General features: G+C 37.9%; 1 protein-coding gene across 4 annotated transcripts in view; it reads left to right on the top strand.

Annotated features, from left to right (window-relative positions):
* The window catches only part of ADAMTS6 (ADAM metallopeptidase with thrombospondin type 1 motif 6), a 156,687-nt gene extending 148,007 nt beyond the window's left edge, over positions 1–8,680 (top strand). For 2 of the 4 annotated variants that reach the window (XM_025163324.2, XM_088130336.1), the window contains exon 25: positions 1,760–8,679. In XM_025163324.2, coding sequence (XP_025019092.1) covers positions 1,760–1,869 — 110 coding nt within the window. In that variant the 3' untranslated portion in view covers positions 1,870–8,679. Of the gene's footprint in view, positions 1–1,759 lie in introns of all 4 variants that reach the window. The other 2 variants (XM_088130337.1, XM_088130338.1) reach the window with 2 other exon arrangements.
* Positions 8,681–21,193: the final 12,513 nt, after the last annotated feature.

The following is a 21,193-nucleotide window of genomic DNA, read 5'->3' as shown; positions in this document are numbered from 1 at the left end:
TTTTCAAAGTGAGATAATATCAGCATGTATTTGATCTAGCACATCTAATGCTTTTAAAATATTATAAATGCCTAATACAGACATTCATAAAATCATATGATAACCTTGGTGTCCTTTTATCTCTTTCTGTACAGGCATTAATTTTTATTTTATATTTACTTGCTTTGTCTTTTAAAATATTTCAGTAGCTGAAAACTGATTTTCAAATTTAAACATTTCACAGAAGCAGTAGATTAAAAGTTCACTTTGATTAGATCCAATTTGTCAGAAAGGGAGTAGTAATGTGTGGATTTTGTTAGAAACATTCTTACCAGTCTAACAATACGTTCATATAAATGTTCTTCCATCTGCTTCAGAATAGCTGTTGATTATGATTAAATAGAAGACATTACAATCCACTGCTAGCCAGAACAATGTCTTCCCTCAGCTTCTTCAAATGTGTATTTCCATATTGGTTTTAACCATGACTGAAGGTTATTCTTGCAACATGGATCCAAACCATTCACCCAACCTTAGCTATATCCTAGCTATAAGTTATGGGCTTAGGAACCGGCTCATTTCTCAGTATGCTGACCATTCATTTTCATGTACCTGCCCTAGATTCTATTTTTTGTTATGATGGAACTATAAAAACTGGCTTGATATATTTTGGCTGGGATCCAACAAGCTGCTTCTGGTGTGCCTAGAAGTTTTGATGTGCTGAGTTGAAGATACAATCTTTTCTTCTTTTGAATGGCAGGTCTTGTCAGGTGGCAAGAATCCAAAGCTCCTTTAACGATGTAGTACCTGTTCTTTGCAACTTTTGTTGTTACAACATGTTACAAAGAAACATAAGCAAGAGAAAAAGGCTGGTCCTTGCCTAGAAGAACTTGCAGTCTGAATGTCATCAGTAGGAAAAAAAGCAAAAGAGGCATGAATGGAGCTAGTTTACAAAAGATGAGTTTGAGCAAATGCAGATAGGTAGATAGATTATTGATAGATAGGTAGGTAGATAGACAGACAGACGAGGTGGTGGTGGAAGAGGCTTTGTTTCAGTTTGATATAAAGACTGTGCCCTTAAGCCACATGGAAATGTTCATTTTGGAAAGGATTTTGAAGAAAATACTAAGCTTTTGACTCAATTTATTCTCATTCAAAGTCTCTGAGCAACCAATGCTAATTGACTGTTTTGCAATGAGAGAACAGTAGATTATACGTAGTGGCAGTACGATAACTTTATTCCCCTGCTCTATGTAGGAAGACCTTCTTCCTAATAGCAGAAATACTTTGCTATTACACACAGTCCAAAGTACTTCCATCAGAGAATTAAGATACTATACAAATAGCTAGGTAATTGATTGTGACTAGTCATTGTGATACTGTGATTAATAATGCTGATTCTTTTCAGAGTCATTAAAAGCTGAACATGTTGTAGTTTTTCCAACAATGATACTAAAGAGAGCACAATTTCACTTAGACTTGGAGAATATCTTGTTGAAGAACCAAATAAATCTTGGAAAAAACTATAATTATAGATATGAAAATAATGTCAATTTTTTTTAGTAATCTCAAGTGATCAGCTCCTTAAAGAACAATAGGGACACTTTGAAATAATAAGTTTCTGGTAAGGCCTCTGTTCCTTTTCTGAATGTTAATATTATTTGTAGGTGATAAGCTGTAGCAGAACAAGGGTAAGAAGCAATTTATTCAATGCTATTTGTTTTTCATTATGCATTTTTAAAATGTATGTAACTATTTAATCATTGTGTACCTCAAATAGAATGCAAAGATGTGAACAAAGTGGCTTATTGCCCACTGGTGCTGAAGTTCAAATTCTGCAGTCGAGCGTACTTCAGACAGATGTGCTGCAAGACCTGCCAAGGACATTGACCCACAGAAATTGAAAATGCCTTGTTGCTTCATTGTGGAAATGTGTCCATCTAAGATTTCTGCACAGTGCAACCAGTCAGATATTCTACATTCATCACCCTGTGGAAAATGTAACCACTGGTCAGCCCCAGCTGACAGAATTGCAATGTTATTTTAACTTCTGTGAAGTGGGATTTATTCATCCAAAGTGCTGGACACAGTATAAGGAGGCAATGCCAAAATGGAAAACTATACCCAGTGCATACAGAGCATATGGTATAACATATGTGTACTTTCAACTAAATCCTGTTTACCTCCTTGGACCATTAATATAATTGTTATTATGGACCTAGCAGTGACACTGAATCCATTTGTATTTAATATTGTTAAAATGTAGTTGTTATGGTTTGGTCATCTATAGAAGTAAAGAAGAATTTTAAAAATCTTGTCATAGCTTATAATTAATAATTATTTTATCTTACTATATAGCACCACAACTTAAGGTAAAGAAGTGGGCTTGGGAATATTATTTTAGAAGCAATTATAAATCCAAAGTAAAACAAATGTATTTTCCTTTGTTTCTTCAAATAAGGATAATCCATATTTCCAGAGTGAGCCATATGTAAAGCTAAAGTAAATCAATGACAAAATAGAATTAAGAAATGCACCAGGTATTACCTGATTGCATCAAACAATAAATATGTGCTGCAGGTTTATAGCCATCTTGCCATTTTACAAATAAATCAGGATTTCTACTAAAGGGAATGTACTCATACTCCAGTGGTGAAGAACGTATTTACTACTATTTCAGTGCTTATGTAGAGAATGCTTAAGACAAATCTCTTCAGACTCACCATTTCTCCCTTCAGTTACAGGGAGGCATCTCTGTAGCGACTAATTACTGTGTAATTATCAATGATGAACTGGCTGTATAGCGGAGAAGAGTCTCTTCTAGTAATCATGCTGAAATTCTACTGGGTTTTCACTTTTTCTTCACTGAAACAATAGAAGAATGATTTATGAGAGAACATGAAGAGGAGAAAATATGAGTATTCTTACTTTTGGATGGTTACAAAATAAACAGCAAAAAAGTACATAACTGATAGGAAACTTTCCAGTCAAAGTACCATAACTCCTATGTTCACGATATCGATCTATTAATACTCTGAAATGTATTTAAATGTGAAGCCAAGCTCCTTGGATAAAACAGATTCCAAAATCCATTGTGAGCTAAGCCTGAAGGCCATACTTCCCCCACTCCTATTCCCTTCTTTGTCAGTGACACAACAAAGAGATAAGGAATGTGGGTACTTTTTTATATTATTGTATTGTACTTGAACACTTGCAGTTTGCAGCAGGTCCTTGATGAATGTGCTTTTGTGTCCAACTTGCCTCCTTTGTTGTAGTGCAATTGAGATGATGATGTGAACACCACGACCACCACCTTGTGTTAATGATAGAAGTTAAATGGCACTTTTGTAAAAATAATATTCTTAATGAGACAAGTTTTTATAACATGATATGGTATCTAAATGTGTCAGTATATTTAACAAAATGCAGTAAGCCAAATGTGTTGAATGATACTTACTAATGTGAATTAACAGGAAATAGAGAAAGAGACCTGTACTATGCAGAAATCTTGACAATCCTTCTGTAGGGCTTTCTGTAGACCATTTATTCATACCCATCAAACTCTTGTCAGATGCTACCTCTTGACAGTCATCTCCACATACATGTGAGCAGTAGAATTCCTTTTTGGCACATTGCCTTACCCGGAGCCATTTACTGCTCAGTTGCAATGTACATAACTGTTACATGAAGGAATGAATGCTGAGAAAGGAAAACTGTACACATTTAGGAGTTAACGTGTAGGCATGAGGGCAGCATAACCAGTGGGTGAATTACTTTTGTATATTGGTTTATTAAAAAGATATATTGGTGCTAGTGTGCCTTGATTATGCAAAGGTACAATAGAAGAGATAGCTTTTGTGAGGACTTTTTCCAGGCAAGATACCGCAGTGTAACATCCTCTGGTTCCTCTGAGGCGTCAATATATTTATTAGTTAATGTGACTTTTCAACTAGCAAGAAATGATGGATTTTATTCTTACCTCATTTAGGACATTGCCTTTGCAAAGACTGTTTTCACAAGCATATTTTGCTCTTTCATTGGTGCTAGAAGACCAGGGAGTCCAGTGTTTACTTTGAAGCCTAAAAAGAGCAGTGAGTTTGGAATTTAAGCAACCCTTTGTCCTTGTAGCAGTGTTGACTTGCATTGCTAAAAGAATAAGCACAGAATGTATTTGAATTATAAATGGACCAACATGTAATGCCACCCCCCAGTAAAATTCTGAATAAAAGTTAATCATTTGTTCTTACATCACAGGACATTGCGGCTGCTACACCATAACCATCTATGTAATCTAAGCTGAAATAGTCCAAGTATTAAATTCATAAATAATGACAATACGATGTTTGTATAGGCTGCACCAAGATGGGAAGACTAGCAGTTCTGTAGTAGGTATTAAACACAATGTGCTGTTGGTTTTTCCACTGAGCAATGCCACTAGCTAAGACTATCAGACTCCCTACAATTCAACCAGTCAAATGTATACATCCGAGTGTTTTTAGAAGGGATCATCAATGCTATGGATAATATAATTTTCCTTAACAATACAGAATAAAAAAGAACTCTTTTATTGTGATTAGTTGCTTCTTATTTTATATGCAGTATTAATGTGGTACACTGTTACATTGTTATAATTGTTTTTGCTTTTGTAAATTATATGCTAATTTATTTCCATGTTGTCTAACACATGTTCTTACATGTCATGCATTCTGCTGCTTGTAACACTTAATGCAGTAAAATTCCACACCAGGCACAGATTTGTTTTTAACATAGATAATTTAGTAAAATAAAAAATGCAGCTTTTAAGAATGAGCCTTATCGTAACAATCTGTTCACTGACATGCCTGTGCAAGAATTTTGCAAGCACAAATATTTACATTGTTGAAAGCACTTCTGAGAGTATATTTACTTTTTAGTTAAAGATATATCAAGTAATGTTTCTATGCTGTCTCAGTCTTGTACTTGGCTATGACTGCCTTTGGGTGTGATATGGAAATGCAATAGACTAAACCACCATCTATTGCTCCTTCTAAACCATCGTTTCAAAAAGACTCCTATGTAGACTGCAGTTAATTCATACTAAGCAGCGTTTTCTGGACTCTGACCACCATGCTTTCAGGGAGATTTTGGTTGGTTGGTTGGTTATTTAGCAATCTAAATCAGTGTTCCTTAACCTCAGCCACTTTAAGATGCGTGGACTTCAACTCCCAGAATTCCCCAGCCAGCCGGCTAGAATTCTGGGACTTGAAGTCCACACATCTTAAAGTTGCAGAGGTTGAGAAACACTGATCTAAATGATAATTGAGCTGTCAGGAGAATGATGGGATTGGAGACTGATGGAACTGGGGAGGAGAAGGCTAAGCAATTGAACACTCCGTACTCCCCCAAACCAGATATCTGTAATGTTTGTTGTAGGAATATTACCTTTTCTAGAGTTCTGTTGTCTAACTTTTCACTAAATACAGAATTAAATATTTGAAGAGCATACTTCCATTAATATCTTTCCCTTTATGACAATAATTTTCCTTTTATGTTTCGTTTTCCTTTACCATTGTTTATTTTCTATTGACTGCTTGTGTTTCATATTATCACTTAGTGAACATTACACAAAACTGAAATACTGAAGCACAGTGTTGAATATCTTCTCTTGCCCGATTCTGTTGCTTCCTCAATTCTGTTTCTATCTCTGTAGTTATTAGATTACAAATAGAACCCCTGCCATTTTTTACCTAATCAGTTTTGATTTTAAACCTTTCTGCCCTTGTTAAGATAGGATCTGACCTCATTGGTGAACTCCTATGAAAGAATGCCTACTGAAAACATTGGGACATTAATCTGAGTAAACCTGCATAGGATTTGCCTGTATTTTTACAATTAACAAATTATTTAAATTGATAATCTTAAAAACAAAGTAAGACCATACAGCCTGCTTATTCTTCATAATGTCCTTCCCTTCCTGGGATTCTGTTTTATCATTTATTTATTCAATTTGGATGCCACTCAATTCCAAGCAACTCCTGGTGGCTCACAACAATAGCTAACATAAAAACAACAAAATTTTGAAAAATAACTGGAATAAGTACCAAAATAACTATAAAATAATTACAAGATGGCAATCCAAACAACAAAGAAAAACATAAAACATCACAAACAGGGGAGTCCCATCTACTCTACCCAAAGATCTGGGTAAATAGCTAGGTTTCCAAAGAATGTCATCAAGGTAGGAGCCATACTGATCTCAGAGAGGATCTCATTCCAGAGGCCAGGCACTGCTAAGATTTTAAGATGTTCTTCTGCTCCTTTGACATCTGCTAAGAGAAAATCTGATTCTTCTTTAACTAGTGTTTAAATCAGAGGATGTGTCACAGTTATTGGTTGGGAACTCAACTTTAGGTAGGAAGGTCTTTGGAGGCTAAGGGTGGTAGCAGGTAGGGCAGTGATATGGTACCAAGTCCAAAATGAGTGACAGCTTTGTATAAGGAGGCCATCTTTGGTCAGGTTGGTGAGGTGTTAACTCTAAATCAATACTGACACAACACCCTCCCCCCCCTTTGCTGAAATTCATTGATGTGACTTCTGGGGTTGGAGGAGCCAGTAGCTGCAGACTGCTTGTCTCCAGGTCAGATTCTTAATTTAAAATAAAAGTTATGGTTAATAACTTACATACTTCTGATTTCAGAATTGGTACCACGTGGTAAGGATTCATCTGTTTAAAGATTAACTTTTGGTAGATCAAGTTGCTGTACCATTAAGCTATTTTTCTATTCTACTGCAGCAGTGTCATAAATTGTTAGGTTAAATAATGAATCCATTTCTTACATGTGAAAATTCTCCTTGCTATTTACAGTACTGCATTAGATAATACACTTATAACTAGTTCCCCCCTAAATTAAATATTGATTTTTCTATCCCGTCCTTAAATAGGGATGCAAGGTAGTTTAAATAAGCTTCTTGCTATAATGTTTGTAAGCAATTTACATTTCATGTAATGTAATGTAAATTATATACAGGATTTATCCAGAAATATACATGTAGGTGAAAATGGCGTACACATTGGTGAAGACAAGTAAGAAATAAGCTGCATGTAACACTTGAAGATCAGGTGCAATTACAATACATTGTCCATTTTTTAAACTTCGCTACAGTAAATCCTGACTCAACCTTATTCTGTACAAAATAGGCCTGATATTGTACAATATACGGTGGCAGAACAGTGCTTTAATAAGTTTGGTTTCCCACACTTAGCAGGCTGTGACATGGAAACTAATATAAAATATAACAGCCTTTAATCACAAATGATTGTTTAAACAGGAGAAAAAAAGTTGAGAGACACAGCCACTGTTGTCTTTATATGTATATTTGCCAAACTATTTTCTTCTACATCTGGACTTGCAACTGAATGGCATATTTAAATTCTTCTGCAGAATTTTAGAAAGAGAGACAATTTTCTTGCTTGTTTGCTTTTATTTTTTTGTCACCTCTTGAGCAAAGCTCATACCATTCAAACTATTCTGTCAATGTGTGGCATTTGGCTGCCAGCTTTACTTTTGTAAGTATCGGGGACATTCTTACTATTGTAGTTTATTTTATTTTTATACTACCCTTTCTTAGTAACCAGTAACAATTATAACATTGATATGTAAAGTTGAGCATTTCCAATCAAAGTAATACTTCCAAATAATAAATTGTGAGTGAGCAAAATAGATTTTTATTCGACCAGTCTGTATTTCTTTCTACGCTTGTCTAGCCTTACATCTGGACTATAAAATAAACGGCAAAAAATATATACCTATACAGATTGGCAATGCTTTTATCTTTCTAACACTTTAATTATAATGATTGATGTCTCAAACCTATTCACTTTTAGACAAAACTTCCCTAGTATGGTGCTCTTCAGATTCACTGAAACTATAACTCAGAATTCCCAGAAAACAAAACTGATGGGAATTAGAACCACAACATCTCTGGCAAGTACCGTGTTAGGGAAGGCAGTCTTAAACTAAAAGACCTGGACTGTTTATTTTGCCATGTTTTCTTTTTTTCCATTTGTGACGTAGGAAGAACTTATTTGTATTTATGCACAAAAATGCTCAAAGTCCTTGGTGTGAAAATGCTCTAAAGCGGACTGGTGTGGTCTGCAGCAGCAGTTTCAAGCAGCTGTCATGTTAGACAGATGTATTTTGAAGAACCATTATTCAGATGGCCTGTAGTGAATGAAACCCTTGTGCATTCATTCCCATTAAATCCAACCATACATCCCAGCAACTCCATACACAGATTAGATCTTTATCGAAGAAACTATTAGCAAAGATTCTTAAGCAGAGAGAGAAAAATGCTGCTGGTTATATGTGAAGTTATTTTCTGAAACTCTAAAGCCATCATAGGAAGGGAAAAAACCTAGAAAGATACAGGTTCTTATTAATTCTATAATGGGATGGTGAACAAGAAGAGAATTGCCTTATCTTTGCCAGGAACCATAAGAATTAGATTATTCATTGAATACCTGGAAACTCACTTTAATCTGAATTTATGAATTTAATTTATCCTTTTGATTAGAGATTCCAGGGATGGAACGTTGGAATTTCTGCCTCTGATGTTTTTACCACTGAGCTATAAGATGAATTTTTGCCATGATTAGCCTGCTTTCTGAACAGCTGAGGTGGTTGTTTTTGACCCAAAGCCAATAATTCATAAAGGCTTACTGCATCTGGCTTCAGTGTTTGGTATGCATCCTACTGTATGTGTTAACTAGCTACCATACTATATGAATAAAGCTGATATTCAGACATTTGATAAATCGATCCAATGCATTATCATGCTAACTGAAGATAAGAGTCTTATTAGTCCACTGCTCAACTGGATATATGGTAAGAAACAGAAATGCAAGACTTTTCTCACTACTTAAAAAGATAATGCAGCTAATCATCTGATTTCATGTGATCACCGAACTCTGTGCCTGTTGAAAAACAACTCTCTGAGCCTCTGCGATCCTACAGTGTTAGATGAATTTGGCAGTTGAGTCCATTCATTTCCAGTTGACTTGAGGTGTAACCCAAATTGCCAAAAAAACACAAAACCACTTTTTCTTTTGCAGCAGGGAAACACTGCCAAGCTTCTGGATGTTCTGTTTCCTCACTGGCAGGAATTCTTGCCTGACTTCTCCTCCTGGTGTCTTAGGAAGAATGCTGGCTGGACTTAGTGTACGTGAAATTGACAAGATATCTGTTTCCCTTTTCTCTTGGGAAAGGAAGGAGCTGGTATACAAAACACCAGAAAGGTTGGTTGCTGGTTTTTAATTTCTTTCCTTTCTCTTTTGTGTGAAGGGAGTGAGGTGATAGAATTTGGTATCACAAATTGAAACATGATGTGCAAATGTCCTTACAAGAAGTACCAGCTCCTTCACCTTAAACAGTGTGCATTTAATTTTGCACTGAGGCCTACAACCATGGCTGGAAGCATTGGGGAAGACACTTTGCTGCAAAACTGATGATCAGATATAATACTACCTTCACAGCTCTCAAAGGGATTTTTAATACAGAAGAAACGACATTTGGTAGCCAGGTTACTTTACCCTGTTGCAAATCCTCAGATTATTTTTGCAGACAGATAAATGTGCATACTATGAATGGAAAGCATAGATAAAGATTCCAAAAAAGCATCTGATGAATGACCTCATGGCATTCTAAGTTAGTTAGGTATGGTCTGATGAAATGACATAAGTTAATCGTTTCCAAGTCACAGGAAGTAATAGTTCTACTTTATTGTACGTTGGTCAAGTTGTGTGTCCAGTTCTGGACATCATAATTTCAGAATGAAGGAAAGTCACAAGTCACTCAGGTAAATCCCCCTCAGTGGCCTTCCTGCACACTGTCCCGTGCCCTCCTTCCCCTGGCCTCCCTGAGCTTGCACTGATCCGTGCCCTCCTTCCGTCAGCTTCCCTGTGCTTGCACACACCCACATGCTCCTTCCCTCAGCCTCCCTGCACTCATGCCACACCACAGTACCCCCTCCCCCAACTTGTGCACGGCCTGCACCAGGCCTCCCAGGGCCGCCTCTATCCCCCTGTGTCACCTCTGCACTCCTTACCTGGTATTCTTGCCATTTCCCACTTAACGACCCACCCATCTTGAGCCTACGATGGCAACCACGATTGCCTGGATTGCCATTGCTTTACGACCACATTGCTTAGTGATGGCAATCCCTGTAAAAGTCCTTAATGCAGGAAGCCAAATACATTTTAGAAGGCATTACTGAACTCTGGTGAGATTTTATTTATTTTATTTATTCAATTTAGGCACTGTCCAACTCCCAAATAACTCCAAGCAGGATGAAAATCATGAGTAGAATGCATGCATTGAAGGATATAATTCATTCAGAAGGAACAGGCCAGACAAAAAGGTTGAAGGAGGGAATTACATGTGAAAGAAGAGCACACATGTATTGGGATCCAGAGAGTTAAACATGAAAGTCCAAATGAGCATTTGGATAAGAATACGGGGAATGGGAAACAACAAGGTTACTATTGTGGAGGGTGTGTTATAGACTGCCAAGTCAAGCAGAAGAGCTGGGGAATGCCCTCCTGGGTCAGGTTAGAGAACTTTCAGGGAGGAGAGACTTAGTCATAATGCAAGGCTTCAGTTACAAAGATATCCATTGGAAAGCCAGTTTGGCCAAGATAGCAAGGTCCAGAAATTCCTCAGTGGACATGCTGGTGGATTCATTTGCCAGAAGGTTTTAAAAGAGACAATGGGATTCCTTTATCTGATTGTATCAAATAGGTAAGAGGTGGATGAAGAGGTAAAAGCAATGAAAACTTTGGAAAAAAGTAATCCCATTTTCTTGGCCTCAAGATACTACAGAAAGAGAATATGGACCACAGTCATACATGCACACTAGATTTCAGGAAATCCAATTTCATGTAGCTTAGAGAAGTATTAGGTGAGATCCCATGAAGAGAAATCCTCCAATCAAAGTACCTGGGGTTGGGAATGTCTCAAAAAGTAAGCTCCTGGAAGTACAATTGTGACCATTTCAGTGAAGAAAAAAAGGGGGCAGTTTGGGAAACCACTGCAGAGGGTTGAGTGAGAAATTTTAAAAGATGTGTACAGAAAATGGAAGATGACTAATCACCAAGAAGATGTACCAGGAAGAAGAAATAAAGTTATAAACTACAATAGGAAGGAGGCAAAGAAAGCTAAAAGCAACAGAAAGGACTTTTGAGGGGGAAAAGACTATGTCAGTCTTTTGTCAGTCTATGTCAGAAAAAGAAGCAAATGATCATTGTGAAGAAGAGTGCCAAAGGACTGAAGAAGGATAAATATTGTTCCTATCTTGGAAAAGAGGAAAAGAGAGGACCTGGGTAGCTACAACTATTCAGCCTGATGTCAATACTGGGGAAAGCTCTGTAATATATAATTAAGCAGTTGATTTGTGAACATTTCAAAAAGAATGCATTGCTTGACAGAAGCTAGGATGGATTTACCAAGAACGAGCCATGCCAAACCAAGCTAATGTCTTTGAAACTGAATGTCCAATCCAGCAACTTATGAGAATGCTGTTGATATGGTGCATCTTGACTTCAGCAAAACATTTGACAAAATCTCATTTGTTGATTAACTGGATTAACTGGATACAGAACAGGTTGAACAATACAGAGCTGGTTGAATAATGCACAATGAGTTTATGCAAATGACTCCATGTCAAGCTGGACATGAATTTACAAATGATTTGGAGGAGAGGTTAGAAACCATGATTTTTTAATTTGTGGATGAAACAAAGATCTGGAGGATAGCAAACACCTTATAGGATAGTACCAAAATTCAAGAGGATTATGCCAAGCTCAAACAATGGGCAGAAATGAACAAGATTATTTTCAGCAAGAACAATTGCAGAACCCAACATTTGGATAGGAAAAATTAAAGGCTTCAGTATTGAGGTTTGGGAGGAGGGCAAGATATACTGAACAGCAGCACCTATGAAAAGGATCTAAGTATCTTGGTGGATCAGAAGCTGAAATTAGTGAACAGTGTGATGCAAGTGCAAAAACAACAAATACAATCATAGACTGCAGGACAAAAATATATTGTCAAGTTCAAAAGAAATCATCATTCCATATATTCTGCACTAGTCAGACACTACCTAGGATACAGTGTCCAGTTCTGGGCACCTAACTTTAGAAAGGATGTTGGCAAACAACTGTGTCTGAAGGACAACAATCATATGATAAGGAGCCTGGAAGGAAAACCCGAGGAAGAGGTTGGAGGTGCTCTGTATATCTAGTCTGGAGAAGAGAAGTCTGCAGGGAGCCATGATAACTGTCTTCAAATCTCTGAAGGGCTGTCATGTATCAGATGGGGCAGGATTGTTCAGAGTTTTTCCAAAAGGCAAAACATACACAGGGGGTTTAAATTATATGGGAGTGTAGCTAAGGAAATGTTTCTAATTATAAAAGTTGTTCAACAGTAGAACAGACTACCACCGGAAGTGGTGGAGTCTTTTGTCCTGGAGATGTGTAAACAGAGGCTGGATGTCCATCTGACAGGGATGCTGTAGTAGCAAATGGCAGGCAGTTGGATTTGATGGTCCGAAGGGCCTTTTCCAACTCTAGAATTCAAGTCAAGTCAAGTCGAGACATTGGAAGTACATTTAATTTCCTTTTACATGGAATGGCAGGGAAGGGATTTTTGGGGTTGCTCTGGAGACCAGCAGTAGCTTGGGCAGGGTCACTGAAATGAACTGGCCAGTCATGCTCTCAGCATTGGTTGATTGATTGAATGATTGATTGATTTGATTTGTAGGCTGCCCACCTTAAAACACATCTTAAAGCATGTTCTCAGTGATCCAAAGTTGGCAGAAATAAAAAAGACATGCAGATTTACTTCAAATGGCTTTGGAGGGATTGGGAATGGAAACGATGCCATATGAGAATACCCTATATCAGAGCACCTGTTGACTTTGTTTATTATATACAGATCCAGAAAATTAGAAGACCAGAAAATTTGAAAATGGCATTCAGTCTTTGGATATTTATAAGCAGCAAGTTACTTGGTTCAGCTTGACTAGACTTATGAACTGTCAGATACCATTTACTGTATGCAGTTGGTGCATCTAATAACAATTTTACTCTAGTAACTTGGAGTAAAATTCCACTTATATAAAATGGAGCATCTGATAGTTGCAGTTCCCTGTGGTCAACTGCAGTCCTCCGGAATATCTTACATACAGCTTGCATGACCCCCTGGCTTAAAATGTGGCCTTTTAAAGAGTGTGGAGACAGCAACAGACGAGCGGACAGGGAGAGAAGGACAAAAATTGAGTATCCTGGTTTGCATGATCAAGGGCCATATCACATTAAGGAACCATACACTTACATCTCCATTCTAGCTTCTATGTATAAATTAATTCTTATTTGCCAGATCATTTCTGTACTTTTATGAAAAAAATTACGTGTATTTTCTCGAAATTGCCCTTGAAATTCCTGGATCTATGTGCCTTGTTATAATTTGTGTCTTACTGGAAGCAAACAGTTGCCTGTGCATTTTTTATATAAACGATCTTTAAAACTAGCATTTTTTTCCAAACCTTTGACAGTCCCAGTCATGCAGTTCTTTTATAGAACTATTGCTATTTGTGAACATATGTGGCGTAACTACTGTAAACATATGAAGCATAATTAATCTATCATTTCAATAATAACCGGTATACGGCTTGATGAATGTTTTGGTGAATAAGCCCTGAAAAGGTCTCCTAATTAAAGTATTTTGGCTGACCAAATACTCCATTCCTATTTTGCAGTGCGCGTATTTGATTTACAGTACATTTCAAAATATTTATATATTATTTCAGGGTTTCCATCACTCTCTCAGCCAATACCCTGCTGTGTTTGAAAATGTCTGGACAGTAATTGTCACTGTTTACAGCGCTGTTTTGGAAAATAGCAAGCATCATGGCGTTTAGCCGAGTCAAGAATGCAGTTACCCATTTTGTATACATGATCCAAATGAACTCCTGGCTTCACAGGCTCAAAAGCCAAAGGAAACGACTTTATCGGCAGTAAAATGTTTGTTTACTCTTTGGCTGGATGTGATCAGTAATAGGTGACTTATGTTATAGCCAAAGTGGAAAAACACTATGAGTTTAACAATTCCTTATATGTACATACAGTGCTAAAACAAACATACAAATAACCCCAGGAAAGCTTTGGATGGGCCCTGTTATCTATCTTTTCCTCCCCACATCATTCGCCAGAGGCACAGCCGATGAGTAAACACTCCAACGGAATCCAAAAGTTTTGGGACCCTTTAAACAAAGAGATTGTTGTAGAAACTATAATTCTTTGCTACTGCTTTGGGAACTGACTAATGGCTGCAGCCAAAGATTTCAAAATATCTCAGGGTTTTTTTTCAAAAAGGAGAAATGCCATCCAGTCCAGTCCTGGGGCAGCTTCCCCCAACTGCCAATTTCCCAATCTATGGGGCTGCACATGCAACTCCCAGAATTCCCAGCCAGTCTTCAAACATGCAATTTGCTCTCCCTGACCTGTCCCCTGTCCTTCAATATGTAAGAATCTGCTTTCTGTGAGAATTGGGACTCTGCTTTATTATGAACCTGAATCACACAGAGAGTTGTTCCCACATTCATCCAAATGTGAAGAGGTCAGAAATTGCTGGGGCCACAGCACATACCCTATTCCAGGGTTCCTCAACCTCAGCAACTTTAAGATGGGTGGACTCAACTCCCAGAATTCCCCATGCTGGCCATCTTAACCATCTTAAAGTTGCTGAGGTTGAGGAACCCTGCCCTACTCAATACCCAGTTTGCATTATATGCGACCTAGTCTTTAACCGTTACTTGTTAAGGCAGAATGGGAACTTGGTCTACTCTACAAGCTTCCTGAGAAATCCAGCCAACATTACATACAAAATCTCTCTTTCTTTTGCAGTATGGCTGTTGTTCTTCTTAGAGTATGTCCTGAGTACCTAAATCTCCTTCTGACCTATTTGCCTATCCCAATAAGCTAAAACTGGCTTTAGTTCTGTGACACTCTTGGCTTATCTATAGCAACTGAGACCACATTCTGGAAAAAGGATTGCTGACTCCATTTGTTTAGGTAGCAGTGGGATTAGCTCTGGACCTTATTTCTGGCTTTGGAATGATTATGCCAATGAATCAAAGCAAGTAACTGTGGGCAAATTTAGAGGAAGTTAGGAAAACAAATCAAAGATTTATCAGCCTAATCAGCTCAAAGGGCTGACCTACTTCACTTCCCAACTGCCCAAATAATCTAAGCAATCACTTGAAGAAAATATTGTTAGGGATACCAGTAAAGAAATACAGCAAGGTCATGAAGTTGAGATGACCACAGGTGAGGGTCAAATAAATCAAGATGGCATTTGTGACTGCATGATTGAAGTTCCGCCTCTTTCTTTAAGTGCATTGCAGACACATGTTTAAAGCATGTTTAAAGGGGCAAGGCTTATATTGGGTGGGTGTGGCTATCTTGACCCACTGCTGCAGCGAAGGAGCTATGGTGTACGTTTCAAGAATTGCACTGCTGTGCCATTGGAGAAATAAACCTTTCCAGTGGCCTAGTATTTGGACTCTTGCATGGGAGAGAAATATTGTAGGTAAAATGATGCTACAAAAGTGAAAGGGAATACATTTGTTCTCTTTCTGGTGTCTTTTCTGAAAGCAGCTTTCTTCCAGAATATTTAAACGTGTGGCTGATTTTTGAAATACATTCTTGCACGCAGCTTTTGCATCTCAAGCTGCTATATAAACTACTGGAGATCTCAAATCTCTAGAAGCAATTTCATTTCTCTCCTTCACTTCCCTAAAGATGTTTCAAGAACCATCCATCAGAAGAGAGCAGTACCTTCAGGAAGAAGCATGGAAAGAGATGTCATTCTAATCTTTCTCTGCCATACCAGCACAAATATTAGGAACTTCCTGCTGGTCTAAAATACTGTAAGTTGAGTTGGCTACAGCCAATTTTCAGCTGCTCAAGATTCAGCCCCAAATGTTTATGCTCTTATGCTTCCTTCACTTATGGCAAATTGTTGGAGGTTTTTTCCACCTTCCTATGCTTTCCCCTTTAACTTTCTCACAGAGCAACCCAGCTAATAGCCTGAAAAATAACATGTGAGAGACATGTCCTCAAGTATCATATTTTAAAAGCTAGCGCTTTTTATGAGATAATGCACAGAGCATTATATTTGAAAACAGATAGCCTTGGAAGGATTACATTGTCACCCAGCCACATCATGAAAACATTGCTCAGACTTGTTGACAAGGGGAAGCTTGATACATGCTCAGAGCATTTCATGCTAACCTAGTCCTTGTATGAATCAATTTAATGTAAAGCAAATTAGAATGTATCAAACTGGAATTGATTATCCAGCCTACTGTTGTAGTTCAGGTGTTAAATAACTTTTGTTTTATTTAGCCAGTAAGTATTTTGAAAAAAATCTTTGTCTGTAAATGCTGCAGTCCTCCAAATGTAAAGGGTAAACATCTGTATGGAAAGTCCCTGTGATTCTTGGAGCAGCTCAGCATGATTAAGGATTTTGGAAGATGAGGATCCTCAACACCCATAGAGGAATATCTTCAATACAGATGCTGGCACTCTAACAATTTCATTTAATTTTGGAGACTGCTACAATTGGTTGAATAAATGCCTGCTTTAAGTGGATGCTGTTTCTACTAACAGTATGTTACAAATAAAATTATTACTTGTAAACCTGAAGTAGCCAGCCTGTTGGAGACACAAGTGCTCCATCACTGAGGGTTTTCAAGCAAAGGTTGGACAGCACTTTATCTGAATGGGATGTGGATTCCAAAACCACTTCTGACCCTAGACATCTATGATTTTATGTAAGCATAACAATTCTGTGCCATTGCTGGGATTTTGATCCAAGAAGAACAGCCACTTGACCTGCAAGGATTAGTGGTGTAGAATAGTAACACACTGCATCATTTTCTTTTAAGCATCCCCCCTTTCTCCATTTAGGTTCTGAACATATCAAATTGTTATACATACAATGTATTGTCGAAGGCTTTCAAGGCCGGCATACATCGGGACCACAAAACGCAGCATCCATACCAGGATAAAAGAACACGAAAGACACTGCAGACTACAGCAACCAGAAAAATCTGCAGTAGCTGAACATGCTCTCAAGCACACTGGACACAAAATCCTATTTGAAAACACAGAGATACTGGACAACACCAACAGCCACTATACCAGGCTATACCGGAAGCCATTGAGATTCACAAACACCAGCACAGTTTCAATAAAAAAGAGGAGAGTCTAAAAATCAACAAAACCTGGCTACCAATCCTGAAAAATACAGCCTGCAAAAGGTCAAGGAACTCAGCTCAACCACCAGGACATGTGAACAGTTCACACAATGAACTTGCTAATCACCCCCAGCAGCCCCTCCTTAACAATTCAGTAGAAGAAAAAACCCTGCCTAATCCCCAGGAAAATACACACAGATGCTGACTCCAAAACAAGCAGCCACTCAGTAACCCACCCCCCCGCCCACCCCCAGATCTCTATAAATACCCACAGAAGGGTCACTTCACCCTGGGCACAGAGAGAACTGCTCCTGTCTGTGCTCCTGCACTCTGAAGATGCCGGTCACAGGTGCTGGTGAAACGTTAGGAAACAAAACTTCAAGACCACGGCCACACAGCCCGGAAGACCCACACCAGCCATGTTATACATACAGTTGCATTCAAAAAGCACCACCACTTCCTTGCTCTTACACAAGGTCAGTCTAATAGGCTATAGATCCAGCCTTCACTGATGTCTTGATTCCTTGCAAATGAGGCCAAGTACCTTTTTCCTACCTCATTCAGACAGTGTGAAGGAACTCCACAAAGAATGCATGGAGTGGAAAGGAGAAGGAGGTCACTTACTTTTTTCAAAATTAAAAATGTGCACATGAAGCAGTCCTGCACATTTTTTTTTCTCTTTCCACTCTCTGGCCTCTTCCTAGTTAGGAAAACAGTTAAGTCACCATGAAGCTTTCAGGGCAATAGGGTGATGTAGCAGGGTAAGTGGTGTGTCACACACAACACTATTCTATTAACAGCATGATCTGGAAGTTCAGCAGGAATATCTGGGAGAACTACAGGATTGTTACCCATTCTCTTGACTGAAATATATGAAAAGTCAACAAATTGGCTTTTACTACCATATTCCTGGGGGAGGTTTTGCTCATCCTGTATGGTGAATTAAATATTGTTGCATCTGTTTATTACACTTACAAATACTTCTTTCAGTCTTTTCTAGTAACCCAATGATCTGTACAACATCCACACCTGATTTCAGCTCTTCCACACTCACAGTTTTTCCCCAGAGTCACCATCCTGTATTCATACATATTGCACAGAAAACCAAGGACAACATTCTCAAAGAATTAGTTCTGCGTTCAGCTCAGACAAAGTAGGAAAGCAGGCCAAAGTGGGCTGACTTCAGAGATACGGAGTCAGCCTCTGATGCTATTACAGGAGACCACTGCATTCCAAACCAAAGTCAACAGGTTCCAAAGCTTCAGAAACACTCTGGATCCTTGTAATGGTGTTTTTACTCTTTCTAGCCAATTTGATACATATTTGAAACCTTTCCATAATTGGAAAACAAACCGCAAATATAAGATATAACCACTAACAGACAAAGAAGGGAAATCCAGATGCTGACAATTAAATTTATTCCAAGCGCAAGACATTTTAGAAATATTGTTTCTCCTGTTATGAGTAAGAATCACTAGTGTGTCACTTGGAATTGAGAATTGCTGTTACAAACATGCCCCTGAAGAGGGATTTTTTCAAACATGTTGATCCTGGAATAAATTTCATTTTCATCATACTGGAATTTCTCCTTCCTTCCTTGGAAAACTCTATGAGTGAAAAGGAGTCAACCGAGGGCTTTACTGAACCTTTCAGTTTCTCTCAGATTTCCTTCCTTCCTTCCTTCCTTCCTTCCTTCCTTCCTTCCTTCCTTCCTTCCTTCCTTCCTTCCTTCCTTCCTTCCTTCCTTCCTTTCTTTCTTTCTTTCTTTCTTTCTTTCTTTCTTTCTTTCTTTCTTTCTTTCTTTCTTTCTTCTTTCTTCTTTCTTCTTTCTTCTTTCTTCTTTCTTCTTTCTTCTTTCTTTTCTTTCTTTTTTTTCTGGTTTCTCAATTTTCAGTTCATACCACTTCAGGTTTTAGAAATGCAATACGATTTTCATGCTTTTTGTGATTGGTTCTTTAAAACACAAAATTTTGCTTCCTATCAAGCAATGTTTGCAAACAATTTCCCCTGAAATAACACATTTTAGTATATTTAAATCATATATATCACCACTTTTGTGCAGACTTTTTCTTAATGTGTTGTTTTGAAATTAATGAATCTCTTTGCAAAATTTGGAGATATGAACATTTCAGGCAGTGGTTCAGTTAACTTCACATTTAAATGCACCCTAACAAATTTCCTCTAAGCTTTGAAATGAAGAAAGAAAGAAAAAACAGCCAATCCCCTACTCTACCTGAAAGAAGGGATTCAGTCTCTGAGATTTTTATGAGCAGGAAATCGTTTTGCAGCAATTTGTTGCACAGCCCAGTGCTGTGAATGTGTGCCTGATGGCCCTGTCTGTGCTAAGATGGAAGTAGTGAAGTCATCAGCCAAAGAACACAGCCTTTCTCAGAGTTTTACCTACCTTCCAGTTTTCCTGCCTCTACTTCACCTCTCTCTGATCCTAATCAGTTATGCACTTTCAAATTTTAATGCAAACTGAGCAGAAAGCAGAACACATTTTTTAAAAATCTGAAATATAGGATTTGAAATACACGATTCCCTAACCCCTCCAGCTATTTGTCTAAAGTGCTATTGCACCTATAAAGACCAGCTGACCCAGACCCCAAATTAAAAAGATGAGAGCAATTGTTGATTTTTCCATTCTAGTCAATGGTCATTTGAGGCTCTGGAAAATGAACCAAAGTAAAATTCCCTATGAATACCTATCAAAGCAGTTTCCCAATTATATATTTATTTATTCTGCATGCTTCTCTCTGAATTATTGCAATCGAAGGTTTTGTCATCTGTTTTCAGATATGACTGGACAGGACTTTTAAAATCTCATTTGTGTAATGGGGAATGATAAAAAGGAATTGTTGAAACACTGGAAGAATTCCTCAGCAACCCATCTGGGTACAGCTATAAAGGTAGACTTATGAATATAGGAAAGTTACATAGGGATGGGAAACCTTAGACTCAATCCCTATTTTCTGAAATAAATTCAGTCTAAGCAGTTTATGCAAAGTAGGGCTCCTGGAAACATGGAAAGAGGACCCACATTTCTAAATGGAAATAGATTGAATTGAAAATATTCCATCCACTGGATAAGTGAAAATATTGAATGTGTTTTCATTACCTAGTGTAATTTACACACACAGTTAGGTTTTAGCCCTAATAAAAGAACTGGGAAGCTCTATCTTCAGTCAGGAGCTTAGTTTTACAAGCCGAATGAGCAAACTGGGCCTCACCCCTAATTCAGAGTTTCTGATTTCTTATACCTAAATGAAAATATCTATCCACCTCAGCTATGAGAGAATTAAGACATGGCCTACTTGATTGCCTTGTATAACAGACTGATTATGCATGACATTCCTGTTCTCTTTGTCCTTATTCTGTCTCTAACCCTCAGAGAGAAAATCCTATCTGAAGACAGTTTATCTCTGACATTTATCTATCATCTATCTATCTATCTATCTATCTATCTATCTATCTATCTATCTATCTATCATCATATTTATATAGCTGCCCATCTCATGGACTGTGACTCTGGGTGGCTTACAATAAAAGCTATAAAATAGGAATATAAAAAACAATCAGCAATGAAAAGCAATAATATATGATCAATACATGATCTTTTGGAAAAGATCTACATACATCTAGTCCAGAAAGAAAGCCAGTAAGGTGTGTTGACCTGGCTTCAAGTCCCCACTCAACTACGGAGTTTGTCGGGTACCTTTGGGCCAGTGACTCTTTCCCTGTCTCTCATCTCAAAGTAATAGAGCTGTTGATGTGGTGAAGATAAAAATCAGGGATGTATCTGCCTTGAGATCTCAAGAGGAATGGTGGGCTATAAATTGCAGAAACAAAATAAACAAGGGAAATCAGTCATTTGTACATGCATTTCTCCTTCCTGCTAGGCAGATACCCATTTTTTCCA

Source organism: Python bivittatus, unplaced genomic scaffold, assembly GCF_059951505.1.
Source record: "Python bivittatus isolate LINGU-HERP-01145 unplaced genomic scaffold, Pbiv_v1 ctg000850_np1212, whole genome shotgun sequence".
Classification (NCBI taxonomy): Eukaryota; Metazoa; Chordata; class Lepidosauria; order Squamata; family Pythonidae; genus Python; species Python bivittatus.
This window is presented reverse-complemented; position numbering and strand designations above follow the sequence as displayed.